This window comes from Paramormyrops kingsleyae, chromosome 2 (assembly GCF_048594095.1).
Source record: "Paramormyrops kingsleyae isolate MSU_618 chromosome 2, PKINGS_0.4, whole genome shotgun sequence".
In the NCBI taxonomy this organism is placed as follows: domain Eukaryota; kingdom Metazoa; phylum Chordata; class Actinopteri; order Osteoglossiformes; family Mormyridae; genus Paramormyrops; species Paramormyrops kingsleyae.
This window is the reverse complement of record NC_132798.1, coordinates 11,345,285-11,361,764: the sequence shown is the minus strand read 5'-3', so window position 1 is coordinate 11,361,764 and position 16,480 is coordinate 11,345,285. Positions and strand designations below refer to the sequence as shown.

The 16,480-nt window shown below is 47.5% G+C and overlaps 1 protein-coding gene across 1 annotated transcript in view; it reads left to right on the top strand.

Annotated features, from left to right (window-relative positions):
* LOC111839359 (potassium/sodium hyperpolarization-activated cyclic nucleotide-gated channel 1) overlaps positions 1-16,480 on the top strand; it is a 51,968-nt gene that overhangs the window by 24,238 nt on the left and 11,250 nt on the right. The window contains exons 4-5 of the mRNA XM_023803193.2: positions 9,933-10,151; positions 15,826-15,972. Of these exons, the coding sequence (XP_023658961.1) occupies positions 9,933-10,151; positions 15,826-15,972 (366 nt within the window). The remainder of the gene's footprint in view (positions 1-9,932; positions 10,152-15,825; positions 15,973-16,480) is intronic.

Below are 16,480 nucleotides of genomic sequence, written 5' to 3'. Positions count from 1 at the left end.
CTGGGCTCCCATTAGGAACCCCAGAAGATTGTGAGTTCACTCCCAGGAGGTGCCATCATTGTGCCCCTGAGCAAGGCCCTTGACCCCAACTTGCTCCAGAGGGACTGTCTCTGTAGATATAGTACTTCACTGTAAGTCGCTTTGGATAAAAGTGCCTGCTAAATGAATACATGTAAATGTTGTACTGTAATATATGTGTTGCCATACCCACTGTTTTTGCACAGATTACATTGTGTTGCCTTGCAAAAAGGAAAGGGACACTCCATGGCCTCATTCGTATAGATGATGTAGATGGTAACGAAGCAGCAAACAAAAACAAAATTAGGAAATTTCTGCTAAAAGCACAATTATTTGTGTTAGTGCAAGTGCATAGTGTCCTTTGTCTGTCAAAATGCAGCATGTTTCAATTGACAGTGCTCTAAATTTCATTATGTTTTGACCTGAAAGTTAACTGTTTTGAACAGATTATCTAAACGTCTGAAAAATCGGCTGTAGTTGTACAAAGTTTTGCTGGTGGCGAACACTGACTGAGAGAAGTATTCATGAAATTTGGGGGAAGTGGTGATTGAATGCATATTGTGTCAAAGCAATGCAAACGTATACATAGTTTAGCTCACATGGTCCAATGGTATGGTGCATGTGTTAAGTGTTTTGAAAAAGTGGACATGGTATTGAGACACGCGTTAAAATGATTGGAAAAAACTGTAATCTGGATCGTGTACCCCTGTCCCAAAATTCGAGGTCAGGGAAGCAAAAGCCCTTTGTCGATTCTGTATGATCTAATGATGTAATGGTACCGGGTTCCATTTCCTAGTCTCCCTCCCTTCCCAGCAATGGTTCAGGACTTTGTGTGTTTCACAAGGACACCACCCCCACCCCTACGCTCCCATGTTCCCCAAGCTGCCTCTGCTACAGCCTGGGCCTCCAGCGTTCACAGGTGGTGCCTTCCAGGCCCGGTCTGCTGCTTGGCTGGCCCGATTTGCCTCTCGGACATCCAGGAACCGAATCCTGCCATCTGAATCATTAAAATGCCCAAGAGTGGATTGCTGAGCTGTTGAGAATGCCAAATGTTTGTGGTTGAACAATTTAAGGTTCTAGGGCTGAGCACTCCATTGAAGCGGCAGTAACTTTATTCTCTCTACAAGCTAATAAATACTATTTGCCTAACTTCATTTGCTGAAAAGGTTACATTCTGCTCTGGGTACTTTCTCAGAGGCACAATACCAATTCCCACCGTGGGACTAGAACCTTTAACACTCTGACCAAAAGTCTTGCTCGTTTTATCATTTTGCCATCTGCCGCCTCGGTATGTCATGCTCTGCTATTTGTACATGACAGGGCAATCCCCTCACTTGCTTTTAACAAGGCCCTGGTGGCTTGACTTGCTATCTTTCAAGTCACATTGAACCGTCACACTGCGCACATATATAGCCGTCCATTCGATTTTCATAAACGCTTCTCCTGCAGAAGGATCGCTTTGAGCCAATAGCCGGGCCCAGGAAGCACAGGGCGAGGCAGGGGACACCCTGGAAGGGATGCCGATCCATCGCAAGGCACAAATCTCTCTCACTCACGTAGGCACAGATCAAGAGCAAAATAGAGACGCCAATCTGATGATATTTCAGGCGCCGGGAGCTCATATAAGTACCAGGCGGAAACGAATCACAGGGACAACATGCAAATGTACGAGCCTGAGCTGCACAGCGACCCGTCGCAAGGATGCTGAGATGGTACATGTCCAGTGTGAGCGGTGAGCGCGCCGCATGGCGGTCGGGCTCCGTCTGCCGTCAGCACCTCCGAGGACGCCGGGGTTAATTCCAAAGGTCCTGACGCACTGCTGAGGCTTCTCGCAGGTACACTTCGTAGCTCATTTGTCTTCCGCTCACTTCCTTGGCTCCCCAGCACAGTCGGTATATTAACACGGCTGGCGCGCACAGAACACCCCTCCTTCGCATTTCTCGAGATCCTCACTGCCGCCTCGAGCTTCGGCGTGCGTCTTTTACGCTGCTTCACTGGCACTAGCTATTACGACACAATGTAACAGTTTTAGGTGAGGCTTTTCGTTGCAACAAACCAAAACTTTATGTTCTTGATTGACAATGATGCTATTGGGTGTGGTCACAAAATCTCCGACCAAGGGGCCCACAGGAATCTGTATATATAGCCATCAGATTAGTCAGACTCTTAGCTTTCTACCTATGGGAAAAAGATAACGCAGCAACCTAAACACACTTCCTATGATGAAATCCCAAAGCACAACTGTACAGATGTATTCATGGTTTATTCTCTTTGAAGACATCCTGTCCTGTAGTGCTATACAGCTAATGAGCACACAGTAGCAAAGTAAATGCAGTCTTTTGCTGGCGTGAGCTATATTTTAACGTTTGCACATGGAACTATGTGGGTCTGCCCTGGGCTGTGGGATGTCACAGTAGTAACAGTAGTGCTGTTAACCCAGATCTGACCCCAGCTCTGTATCTATAGGGTTTGCATGTGGGGAGTGCTAAAAGAGTTTGAGTATTTGAGTACTTGCCGGTACTCTGTGTGGAAAATTGCATCAAACTGGTCTACGCATTTGTAGAGATGTATCATAATTTCCACCACACTCATGATCACTGATTGGAAGCTCAGTCTCGCAGCACCTGTACCTTTGGTAAGTTACCACATTGACAGGCACTGACTGCCTTCTGGTCACTGCTGCATCCTCTGTGGCGGTCAATAATAAATGTAAATGTAAAACGCTTAGTCAAAATATTACCCACAGAGTGTGAATACTTATTCATGCAACACTATATTTTTATCTGATCTCATTTTCGCATGGCTTCTCCTTGCTAGGGTCGTGGTGGCAGCGTGCCGAGCAGGTCACACCAGGCCTCTTTATGGGGATCCCTAGACATCGAAAAGTCAGCTGGGAGATATAATCCCTCCGTTGTATCCCGCGTCCTCCCTGGAGCACTTGCCCTGTGCGATGTGCTGGGAAGAGCTCTCTGGGGAGTCATCCATGCGGCATAAGGACCTCAGCTGGCTCCTCTCAAACATAGGACCCAATCTGTTTAAAGGTACCCTCCCCCCGGATCTCCAAACTCCTCACCCTGCAGAGAAACCTTGGGTTCCTTTAAATCAGGGCTAGATAAGATTTTAACAACTCTGAGCTATTAGTTAAGTTCTCCCCAAGCGAGCTCGATGGGCCGAATGGCCTCCTCTCGTTTGTATAGTTCTTATGTTCTTATGTTCTAAACCCCATGTTAGCAACTTGTACTCATACCCTTGTTTTTTCAGTCATTTCCCACAACTCATGACCATAGATACGGAGAGGAACGTAGATTAGCTGCAGTCATTGAACTGATCCTCCTATCAATGTCGCGTTCCCCCTTACTGTCACTCGTGAACAAGTTCCTCAGATACTTAAGCTCCTACCGTAGGGGCAGATGCTCCCACCTGACCTGAAAGGGGCAATCCACTCTGCTCCCGGGCAGTACTGTGGCCTTGCATTGGGATGTGCTCATTCGCATCCACTCTGCTTTACACTCGTCAACAAATTGGTCCGGTGACTGCTGGAGGTGAGATGAGGCCAAAAGCAGAACATAATCTACAAATAGCAGGGTGTCACTTCTAGCCCATGCCGGATACCCTTCCAGGCATAGTTGCACTTTGAAAACCTGTCTATGAAAATCACAAACTGGGGATGAGAAAACGCACCTCGGCCGGATGCCGGCATCCATGCTAGGTAGCTTCCATTTTGCGTCAAAGATGCAGTCGCAACTGTTTTCATACAGGGACTAAATAGCACATGTTGACTATGTTGACTATATTCCTACAAACCTACATATAGGTGCGTGAGAGAGAGGAGCTTGTGCACAGTTCTGTAGCCAAGTTAGAATGTACTTTGTTTCTGTTGAATTCTCAATTCAGGCATCAGGCAGAGTCTCCTCTCCAGTACCCCGGCATGAGCTTTCCCTGAGAGACTGAGAATTGTGATTCCTTATATTTGGAACACACCATCTGATTCCCCTTTTTAAAAATAGAGATCACCATTCCTGTTTGCCAACCCAGATGTACTTTACCCACAGTCTGTGCAGCATTAAAGAGGTACATCACCTATGTCACTCCTACAACGTCCAGTGCTTTTAATATCTACGCCTGCAGACTTTCCACAATGAGGGCCGCTGACCACCATAGTAACTTCAGGTGCAGACTCTAACCCAAAAGACGTTTCCAGCACCGTGTTCTGCTGAGATGGCATATTCCCCAGATTGAGGAGTTTCTCAAAATGTTCTTTCCATTGCTCCACAATATCCATGGAATTTGTCAGCACTTCCTCATCCTTGCTGAACACATCCTGTGCGAGCGTTACCCTGAAGGCCTCCTTCAGCTTACCAGCATCTCTCACAACTGGTGTCCACCAGAAGGTCCAAGGGTTATCACATTGACAGGCACTGATTGCTTTCTGGTCACAGTTCTTTGCAATCACTGCAATTATTGAGACGTTGAGTGTGATCTATTCAGACTCAAGGTTCGCAACCTTTGCATGCAGGAAAAAGTTTTCTGGAAGTGTGAGTCGAATTCAGCTCACTCAGAAACTTCAGCCATATGTTCACTGCCAACCCTGACTGCTCGTCTAGATCAGGGGTTCCCAAACTTTTCAGCTCACGACCCCCAAAATAACCGTGCCAGTGACTCATGACCCCCACTATCCTCGGAAGTGGTTAAAATATACAAATGTTGCGCCCAACGGTGCACATGCGCCAATAGGCCTATCCAAACATGAGCATGACAACACAAAAGAACACAATGGTCTAACAACAATATATTTTTTTTATAGTAATTTACTCATTTGTTTAATTTCAACAAAATATCCTATCCAAACAAGAGCATGACACCACAAAAGAACACAACGCTCTAACAACCATATAACTTTTTAAAAAATTATTTACTCATTCGTTTCATTTCAACAAAAATAATATCCTAAGAATAAAGCGATGAAAATTACCTACACGTTACGTGCACATGTCGGAATGTTTAACATGCTGTAAATTCTGCTGCAACTGACGCTACTGATGTGTCGTTAATCTGTCGTAATCACCTCAGGGGTCGCGATCAAATGGAAAGAAATTTGAAAGGCTGATGGCTTTTTAATTTGCATGTTTTTTTTTAAATGTAACTATTAACTACTAGTTTTTATCTTTTGTTAGTTATGGATAAAATGTTCATATAAAATGTTAAAATGTTGATAAAATGTTATTTCTAATAGTTAAAAAAAAAATATTTGATTTCTTGGAAATCATCTCGCGACCCCCCCCCCACCCACCCCTCAATGTCTCGCGACATTCACAAGGATATTCACAAGTGTACATCTTTATATATATTAGCCAATGGTCAATGATCAACTTAATAGCTGTCTAGTCTGACATGAACCCACGTGTTTTGGACATTCAGTTGAAGATGGGGCAGTGATATCAACTAATCGACACCTGGCAGTTTGCTGAATTTAAGGAATGGGGTGGAGGCTGGATGATCCAGAACGATCTAGACCAGTGGTTCCCAAAGTACAACTTTGAACACAACTTGTTCTGCCCGTGTCATCGTGGCATTTCTTCTGGGTTCTCCGGTTCCCCCCACTACAGTCCAAAACAAAGTACACAAAGTACAACTTTGGGAACCACTGGTCTAGATCGTTCTGGATCATCCAGCCTCCACCCCATTCCTTAAATTCAGCAAACTGCCAGGTGTCGATTAGTTGATATCACTGCCCCATCTTCAACTGAATGTCCAAAACACGTGGGCTCAAGTCAGACTACACAGCTATTAAGTTGATCATTGACCATTGGCTAATGTATATAAAGATGTACACTTGTGAATATCCTTGTGTTAAAATATGGTGTTACAGACCATGCTTGATTTGCTCAAAAGTCCAATGGCATTTCACTGCTTGGATTTAGATCTGGGAGACTGTTCTTCCCAATCACATCCCTCTGGGTGTTTTCTCCCGGGGGGAGGTGTGTGGCAGGCTGTGCCTGTGATCCAAAACAAGTCCCTAACCCCCCAGCTTCAGGGGTGCTCACTGCCTCACCCTGCCCTGTGACCCCCAAGCTTTATCTCACCCTTATATGTGCCTGGGCCTTTCAGAGGAGAGTAGGATGGGACAGGCGTAAAAAGAATTACTCCACAGGGATTAATAAAGAATTCTATTCAGAGGGTGGTGTGGTGCTACAGTAGTTAGCACTGTTACCTCACACCTCTGGGACCACGATTCAAGTCTCCATGGCTCCATATGTGTGGAGTTTGCATGTTCTGCCCGTGTCATCGTGGGATTTCTTCTGGGTTCTCCGGTTCCCCCCACTACAGTCCAAAATCATGGTGAGATGGACTAGAGTTAATTGCCGTAGGTGTGTATGTGTGGCTGCTGTGTCTTATGATGGCTTGGCGCCTCATCCTGGGTTGTTCCCTGCCTTGCACCCATATCTTCTCCGATAGGCTTCAGACCCCCACGACCCTGGATAGGTCAAACAGGTACAGGGAATGGATGGATGGATGGAAGCAAGGAAGGAAGGAAGGTCTGATCTTTTACTAACATTGGCGTTGCAGACTCCCAGTAACACCAGTTCGTAGGCAATACCCTTTCAAGCAGTTCACCCACTTTCTCTTGGAAGACTTGGTGCTTCTAATTGCTGTTCAGTGCATACTCACAAACAAGAGTTTTTCTCTCTGCGACTCTCAGTTGCATGGAGGTGACCTTCTTGGCCACTGGGAGAGACTCCAACTGTACAGCCCTTAGCCTAGACTTTTGAGTATCCCCAAACCCGCCTACGGCCCTTCACTAGTGGTAACTCCTGAGTAGAAGAGACCGCGCTCTGGTTTCACTGCCCACAGTGTGCAGGGAGGTACGGCCAAATGAATCTACCCGATGCCTTTCCATGTTCCCTACTAGCTCAGGCTCCTTCTGCACCACAGGGGTAACATTCCATATTTCACATTCCACGTTCCACATTCCACATTCCCCTGCTCATTGCCAAAGTCTGATTCCACTGCTTCCTGCCTGTTCATACCTGTCCCCCAAATGGCAGTGCATCTGACCCCCACCTTTCATCTTGTGGTTGGTGAGCCCACACAATTTATCCTCATAGGCATTTCGGGCTGAGGCTGGCCAAGTTACGTGGGTGGCCCCACCACTGGGCGCTCCTTGGCAAACACCATCCTAGACCTGGCACCAGCTTTGGGCCTATTCCAACCAGGGTATAGTTATTGTGGTTCCTTTCATTGGGGAGGGTTCTGTTGGCCTGTAGTTTGTCTGGCCTCTACCAGAGCCCAAGCTTCTGATGACATAGCTTTGTGGATTAAGGCATGCAAACTCTGCCCCACACTATACATGCCAGTATTTAGATATTTATTTATTTATTTGTTAAGTGGCAGTTAATGATTGTAAATAACACCCTAGCCTTATAAAACATTATATTTGGGATAGCCATGTTGAATAAAATGTCATACGTTTTAATGAGTGTGCACCATTTTATAATCTCCCAGACATGGCCATAAAAGGAGCCGTACATGATTTCAACAAAACAGCCCAAATAAGAGCCTGTTAAAAAAAAAGAGGACTTTGATGCAGGCGGTCTTTGATAACGTAGGAGCGAGTCATGGAAATGTTTCTGGCGGCTCGGTTCCTGTGGAGTTCAGTACGCCGGCTCAGCTGTTTCCACGGCACGGTGGAAAAACAAGACATAAAATCAGCAAAGGAGTGTTCCTCTGAATTGACACTTCCTGTAAAAAGATGTGCAAGGCAGCAGTAACAGTGAACACATTTTTTTTTTTAATTGAACAAGTCATAGGCCTTGAAGAGGAACTGCTTCGGTTATTAACGCATTGGTGAGGATTTGTTGCCAGTTTGTCTATGGGAGTGGCACCCCCTCCCCCCCCCCCCCATGCACAGAGGAGCAGTAACCCGGTGGGGGATCAGGCCTGTGGGCTTGCAGTGAACACAGAGGTCTTAGTCTAGCTCCGAGCATTACTATCGCATAAACAGCGGCATTTCCGGAGCTATGGTACGGATGCTGTGAAAAATATGGGGCAAGGTGCTACAGAATAACCGTGCCGGTCTCCAGCCTGCCTGGGTTTCATGTAGCAGCTGTTTTCATTCAGCCTCTATGCTGTCCACATATCAGAGTTAGGTTTTAGAGGTAGGGATGGAATTAGGGTTAATCCTGCCCGATCTGTCAGTAACCACTGATATACAGAACCACCACAGCTAAATCGGTTTTATTTAATGTTATGAATTCAGTTCTTCATATTGGATTAAAAAATAACATAATTAATTATCTTATAATAAATAAACGTCCCCACAGAATAGATCCTGTGTGTGAACTAGTTAAAAGCAAAACAGATTTACTGTGTACAACATATAAAATGGCATCAGTGTGTGTGGCTGTCAGACCTGTGCTTTGTAAGCAGGATGCCAACATGCCGAAACATTTGTTTAACATATGAGATGTAAACTTCGAAGGCTGCCCCCCGTCCTGGGTTGTTCCCTGCCGTGTGGCCGCAGCCTCTGGGAGCGGCTTTGAGCCCCAGAGACCTTGAATAGGACAAGCGGGTGTAGCAAATGGATGGATGGATGAAAGGACATGACACACACACATACATACATATACACACACATATTATATATATTATATATATATATATATATACAATATATATATGCAAATGCCCGGCCAAAAAAAAAGTCATTTGAATTTTTATTGGGCCGCCTTTAGCTTTGATTATGGTGCACATTTATCATGGCATTGTTTCCACAAGCTTATGCAACATCTCATCCTTTATTTTCATCCAGATTTGCAGTCATTTCTCACCGAGATCCTGTATTGACAAGTGAGTTGAACCTCCATAAAGCCTCCTTCATCACATCCCAAAGACCTTCAGTGAGGTTAAGGTCACAACTCTGTGGTGACCAAGTCACGCGTGAAAATGATTCCTCATGCTCCCTGAACCGCTCTTTGACAATTCGAACCCAATGAATCTTGGCATTCTTGTCCTGGAATATGCCCATGCCAACAGGGAAGAAAAAATCCATTTATGATGGATGGAGGTGTAACCTGGCCATTCAGTAGATTCAGGTACTGACTTTACTTTATTGCTGCATAATGTTGCTGAGCTATAATAACGATCCAGTTATTGGCTCTTAAGTATTTGCTGATATAAATTCAAATGGCGACCTTTTTTTTGTCCGGTCACTTTATATAATTCTAATGTAAAACTCTTCCAAATGTCTACGGCTCAATATAAGGAATCTGGATTCTGGTCAGATGTGGGTGTGAGATGGTGGTCTTTCCTGTTTCTGCTGGACACAGGATGCTAAGCTCTCCCAGGAGCGATAGCAACGTCGGCACGATTGGTTAAAATGGCACGAGGTCTGATAGCTGGCGAGTGGAGGAGACAGCGCAGCGGAAGGTCGCCCTCTGCTGGAAGGCCCTGTGCCAGTCAGCCCGGAGAGCGCCGTCTACGCTGGCGCCGTGCAAACCTGCCCTGGGTTACTCTCAGCCTTTGATGTGCTTGATCAAAAGTCTTTGTAGCTAGAAATCAGCAGTTTGGAGCCAAGGATTTCATATTTTAAAATGAGGGGGAGGAGGCTCACAGTGCTCCCTGACCTGGCTTCAGCTGATTCATTAATTTGATTTCTGCAGCGTCTAATCAAGCCCTGAAAGGTCTTCAGAGTGTGAAGTTTGTCTCTCTCTCTCTCTCTCTCTCTCTCTCCCTTCTCTGTCTTCTTTTTGATGCTCTTATCTTTCCGATTCCCTCTTCTCGCTATCAGGCCGCCACCACCGAGGTGTGCTCTGGAATCCACTACGGGGGGCCTGCAGTAACTCCGCCCCCTTTCTGTGTTCGTTCAACCCCGCCCTCCTCCCCCATAACCCCTCCCCCTCCGCCTCCCCCTGCAGAACGACTCCTGGGGTAAGCAGTACTCCTACGCTCTCTTCAAAGCCATGAGCCACATGCTGTGCATCGGCTACGGCGCCCGCTCGCCTGTCAGCATGTCGGACGTCTGGGTCACCATGCTCAGCATGATCGTGGGGGCCACCTGCTACGCCATGTTTGTGGGCCACGCCACCGCGCTCATCCAGTCGCTGGACTCCTCCCGCCGGCAGTACCAAGAGAAGGTAGGTTTCCAAGCCAAGACACCAATCAGCACCGAGCAGTATGACTCCGACTTGATTTAATATAGCAGACTAAGTGCTATGGTGTCACAAAGCACTTCACAGAACATTTGCCAGATGGAATTAATAAAAAAAATCCAATTAATTAATGTGGGAAATTTTTTTAAATAAATTTCCTGATCCTTTAATGGAAGTTTTCAAGTGATACTCTTGGCACATAATGTCTACTAAAAAACAAGGGCATCACAGTGGCCTATTAGGTAGATGTTCTTGCACCCTGTCCAGAGTGTCATCTATCTTGTGCCCTGTGCTTCCTGGGACAAAAGTCAGACACACCATATATCCTATGCTGAATAGTCATTTTCCAGCACGTGGATGGATTGACAGGGAAAATACAGATCATAAATACCAATGCAATTACAACAGAAACCACTAGTATAGTGGTATACTATACTAGTATAGTATAGTATAGCAGAAGTTTCAGAAACAGAATGCATGTATGTCTGTGATCCAGTCTGCCGTCGGGTCATTGTCTCGGTCTCCTGCACCATCTGACTGCATTCTGTGTCCCCTGGGAACAGGACACCATGATGAAGTGAGACTCTTGTCCCCTGTGACTCTGTTCCTGACCTGCGAATTGTTCATTTTTAGACCTTGTTTTCCAAGAGTGTCTCCTGATTTCCGTTCACGCGTGACCTGGGTGCTGCGCAGGCATTGCTTGCCTGACATCACGACGGGTACCGGGCGGGGGAGGGGGGGGGCAGTCAGAGTTCACAGAGACCGCACTAGTCTGCCGTCGTCTCAGCGAACCAGGGCGAAGGCTTGAATAACTGGGTAGTCAGGGCTTTAAGCACAGCAAGCCGCTGTCCCACTGGGAGGCTGGTGGAGAGGACGCTGGTCTAATCCACAACTGGGCCAGGTCCGTTCAGTCGAAGGCTGGTACGAATGGAGACGTCACCTTTCCTGAGCTCTTCCTCCATGCACCTCCGTGCCTGAGATCCCAGTCTGGGAGTAGAGATCTCACACAACTACATCAATATATATGCTTCAAATTATTCACTCGTGTCCCCCTAATATCAAACTCTCTCCTACACCATTGATCATACTGCTTTCAAAGCTCCTTAGGTGAACTTCTTGATCTTCTCTGCCGTGGGCTGCACCATGCTACAGATGCACAAAAGCCACTCATGTTGCCCAGAGTTTTCCCCCTGGGGCTGCACTCGTGAGGCCAGAAAGCACTCTGCGTGCTCGGGGGGGGGGGGATTTCAGACGCCTCCTCCACGTCCCTGTGGCTCCTCGGTGAGTCACCTCTGCAGCCACACGCTCCGTTTTGGTGATTAGCGTGCAAATGAGAATCATGCTGGCTCACGTCACAGACCCAGTAATAGGTGCGTACCCAGGTGTGACGTGGCATTTGATGAACTGCTTCCTGTCTGCGCAGTGCCCATGCAGGTCTAGATCACTGTAGAATAAAATAGAAGTGTCTGTATGTGCATGTCTGTGTGGAGGGGGAGGGTGGTCGTTAATGACCTGCACGTTATTAAAGCAGCACACCGTGTGTTTGGTGTGATGCAGGGATTAAATCAGGATTAAAGTGTGTGGAGAGGATCGGCGGAGGAGACTGTGCCAGTGTCCACCTGGAGAGGGCAGGATCATTCATCTAAGACAGGGTTTTCCAACCCAGTCCGCTGGGACCCCCAGTCAGTCCACCTTTTTGCTCCCTCCCAGTTCCCTACCAGACGTGGAGGGATACACAGATCTAAGATACAATAATGCTGTAGCAAACTACAAGGAGTAAATCGGCATGGGATTCAGATCACGCTTTGCAGGGACTTTAATTGCAGTAATACGTTTGATGGCCGACGCTGCGGCCTCACGCCTTCAGGGTTGTGGGTTGGATACCTGCCCCTGGCTGTGCTGATTGCAAGTCCTTCCCTCATCTTTGTGGCGGCTTTCCGTGGAACAAAGATATGCGATTAAGGTGAATCGGTGTCTCTGAATTGCTCATAACATGCGAGTGTGTGTGTGTGTGAGTGTGTGTGTGAGTGTGAGTGTGTGAGTGCTTGCGTGAGAGTTTATGAGCGTGTATGTTAGAGTGTGAGAGAGTATGTCAATGTATGTGACTGTGTGTGACTGTGTGTGAGCGTGTGACAGCATGTGTGAGAGTGTGAGAGTGTGTGTGAGAGAGTATGTGAACGTGTGTGAGTGTGACAAGGTGTGGGTTTGTGTGTGTGTGAGAAAGAGTATATGAATGTGTGTGAGTGTTTGTGACAGCGTGTGTGTGTGACGTGTCTGTATGTGTGTGTGTGTGTGTGAGACATGTCTGTGTGTGTGAAAGTGTGTGTGTGTGACGTGTGTGTGAGACGTGTCGGTTATTGTCTGTGTGTGTGCGTGTATGTGTGTGTGTGTGTGTGTGATGTATTTGTGTGTGTGTGTGTGTGTGTGTGATGTATTTGTGTGTGTGTGTGTGTGTGTGAGAGAGAGTATATGAATGTGAGTGTGTGTGACGTGTCTGTATGTGTGTGAGACATGTCTGTGTGTGTGACAGTGTGTGTGTGTGACGTGTGTGTGAGACGTGTCGGTTATTGTCTGTGTGTGCCTTTGTGTGCGTGTCTATGTGTGTGTGTGAGTGTGAGTGTGCGTGTGTGTGTGTGTGACAGTGTGGCATCCCATCCACGCTTGCGGCTTCCTCCGATCGGCTCCAGGCTCCCTGTGACATCTGTCCTTATCTGTTGCCGGCTTCCTCATTAACTATAGTGCTTAGTAATTTTTTTATAAACCCAAGTGTCCCATTTAGCGGTGAGGAGATGCAGGGAAGTTGGTGCTTGCTGGTGTTCCCCCCTTGATCTGTGGGTTCGGTGTCGAAACAGAAAATATTCTGCATGCAGTCATGATAGAGGCCCTGCGATTACAAGCAGTCACACTGTATATCGCTGACAGTCAGAGCGGCCTCCCGTCCGAGCAGCATCCAAACGACCACCGCTGAGCGTGGATGCTCTCACTGTCAGCCTGACTTTGAAACTCTAGGCGCCAGTACAGGTAATTTGATTGATTTAACTCAATTTTGCCCAGCCTCTAATGGCATCTCTCTTTAAACGAGAGATGGTACCTCAGTCCCTTAACCTTGTTCTACAGTATGTGGAAATATTTATTTTCCCTCCAAAGGACAATAACTCAGGGGTCATTTTAATTCACAATAATAGGACCAAGGATCAAGGGCGATTCTAGGATTTTTTAAGGTGAGAGGCATAAGAGGTGCTATATTTCATGCAGAGAGGCCAGCCATCTCATTTGCCAATGAAATGTTTTGAACCAGTGATTGACAGGGGTCGGGGGAACACCGTGGGCCAATCGGCTTCCAGCAGAGGCCAGTGCCCCTGTTGCTCCCGCCCTTATAGATGCCCCTGCACTTTTAGGGATCGAGAGTGAAAGGAGCTACAAGTTGAGGGTGGCTGCACGCACGATGACGACTGCGTCTGTGCGAGAATTCTGGAAGGGATGGCAGTTTCCTGGAAGAAAGCTGTCACTCTGAGTCACTGTCACAGGCCGGGCTCCTGCTTCATCCGATATAACTGCCGTCGGGGTGCGCTGTGCTCCCGCACCAGGCTGCAGATAATGAGGTGCCGGATGTGGCTGGAAACCCTGGGAATACAGAGGAATCCATAATTTTCCCTCCAGAGGCTGGTGTGCTGGTGACAGAGATCCGACGGGAGCCGTATGAGTGCATATTGTTACGTGCCCAACACTGCAGTAGTCGCATTTGTACCATATTGACCGTATTTATTGCGAAAGGCCGATCCAAGACACGCGCGTCTTAATTGCACCAAGTCGGGCTTGGAGCTCACCGTCAAGAACGTCCACGGTGCACAAAGCTGGCGGTTTGGTGTCAGCGCAGCAGCCTGTTCGTACGGACGACCCCGCCCCCACTCAGAGCTCGTAGATAGGCCACGGGGGTCCCGCTGAGGATCGCGGCCCGTTGGGTGAATCTGCAAGCTGAGGGCAAGGCAGACATGCGAACAGAGAACGAAGGTCAGATTAGTGGGTCTTAATTATGCCGGATTGGCTCAGCCTGCAGGAAGAGAAGTCACATCGAGGCGTTCTGCTAGGGAGCCGGCCGTGCTGCTGCGTCCGCCACCCTACGTCCAGGCTTGCCTGGGGGGTTAGGGGGGAGCAAGCTAGTACTGCTGGCTTCTATTCCTGGGGAGAAGTGGATATTATGCAAGACAGAAGCTCCAGTATTCAGATCCAGGCACAGGAAAAACAGGCAGCTGCCTGGGGACCAATCAGCACACATATGTAATTTATAAATAAGAATAATTACACAAACTTAAATATTAAGTAAAAATAAAACCATATACATCAAAGTTTATGTACAGGCAGAAACATGGCCGGCTCTTGCTATAGGCAGAATAGGCAGCTGCTTAGGACCCCCCAGTTACCTGCATTACGCTGTGAACATCACTTTTCTTGGTTGGGCCCCCCCTGAAAAGGTAGATCCGATGATGAAGTGAGTTATTCCAGGTGAAACTGCCCCAGAACGGGTGGCAAAGGGAGGGCTATTAAGATGCTGCATTAGCCGGCGTGAATGACCCCCCCCAAGCAGAAGCCCCAAACAGGCTTCATAGAGAGTGGTCCTCATCTCAGCTTATACTCACTTCTGGCTAATTATAAGTTTTATTGCGGCATGTGTTCCGAGGAACACAGTGAAATTGTTATGGTACGGTGGCAAGGGGGGGGGGACAGGTAAAGGGGATGGGAGGGGGGCTAGACAGTGCAAGCAATATAAGGAGTGACAATAAATGTGCAATAAATAGTTTCTGCAGCGGGGATGAGATGTACAAATAGCCATAGAGGTAGAACAGTACTGAGAAAGTACAGAAAAAGTGGAGCATTACCAAGTTTATTCTCCTGATTAACTTTTATCACCAGTTTATAGTGCCTAACGAGATCTCTGACAGGAATCGACTCGACATTCATTAACTGGTTACTGTGAAGTGCGTAGGCTGTTTGTGATGACTTTGTGAGCGAGCCAGTGGGCCGCGTTACCGCTCGACAAAGACGAATCACCCTGGCAGGCAGAGGCAGCTGAGAGGCACACTGGGCCCCCCCTCTGGCGTCATCCCAGCAGCTGCTGTGCGCACTGGGGGCCGTACCGTGTGCCCGCGCCTGCCACCTGCTCCCCCTACAACACCGCCCCCCCCCCGCCACCCCAGCCCCTGGTGATCTGGGATTTAGTCAGGCTGAACAGCCGAAAAAAAAAACTAATAATAATTAAATTAGGCCATTGACTGAGTGTACGGCCTCCTGTCAGTCACGGCTAGCCTCAGTCAACAGGGACAAGTGCGGGGGGATGATTTACCAAAACTAGGGACGCCTCTCGGGAATGATATCTCTGAAGCCGAAACTGAGCCGAAACCACAAGCGAGAAGGCAGCCTCCTCACCAACCGCTTTCTTCCGAAGAATCTCAGGCTGCCGGATGGGTACAAAGTTATATAAAATAAAAAGTGTCAGCGCTCCGTAGAACAAGCCGCACAAGCTCACGCTGACCTTGAGATCTCCTCCTCCCCTCTGTCTACCTCGTTCCTCCCCAAGCTGCTGTTCAGCAAACGAGGGTCTATGCCGGTGACCGTTGGCCCTTGCCAGTAACCCCCACCCCCCACCCGTGTGTCATTTCAGTATAAGCAAGTGGAGCAGTACATGTCCTTCCACAAACTGCCCGCCGACATGCGGCAGAAGATCCACGACTACTACGAGCACCGTTACCAGGGCAAGATCTTCGATGAGGACAGCATCTTAAATGAGCTGAACGACCCCCTGAAAGAGGTAGGTCGCCCCTTCCCTTCAGAACTTCAAGTTTCTGTCCACCATCGTAACTCAACATACCTCTTAACAAGCAATGCGAGGGAGGGGACATCTACTATCCACCAAAAGATATTTAGGGGATCCTATTGCATTTGCTGCCTTAAGGTTTAAATGAGAAATGTAGGAAGAGTGAACAAAAATATTCGTGAGTTCAAACCCTGGTTAGTCTTATGAGTCATAGTTATCTAAGTAAGCTGTTCTCCTCACTGGATTAAGGAAGTTCCTGAGGTACCTTTCCGGGATTGTGTTGGTAGACATTTATGATTATATATGGCACTGTAACTCCCAAGTGTAAGTAATACGGATTTGCATATTGTATATTTGAGAGCCTTTACCTGTGAGCCTGTGTGAAGCCTCTGGCCAATCAGAATCAGCGATAATCAAGCTGGGAGAACTGAAAACAAGGCCTGGATTTGGAATCGGGGGCCAGATTTAAGTGCGTGTGCGAGCATATGTTTTTGGTTGAGCT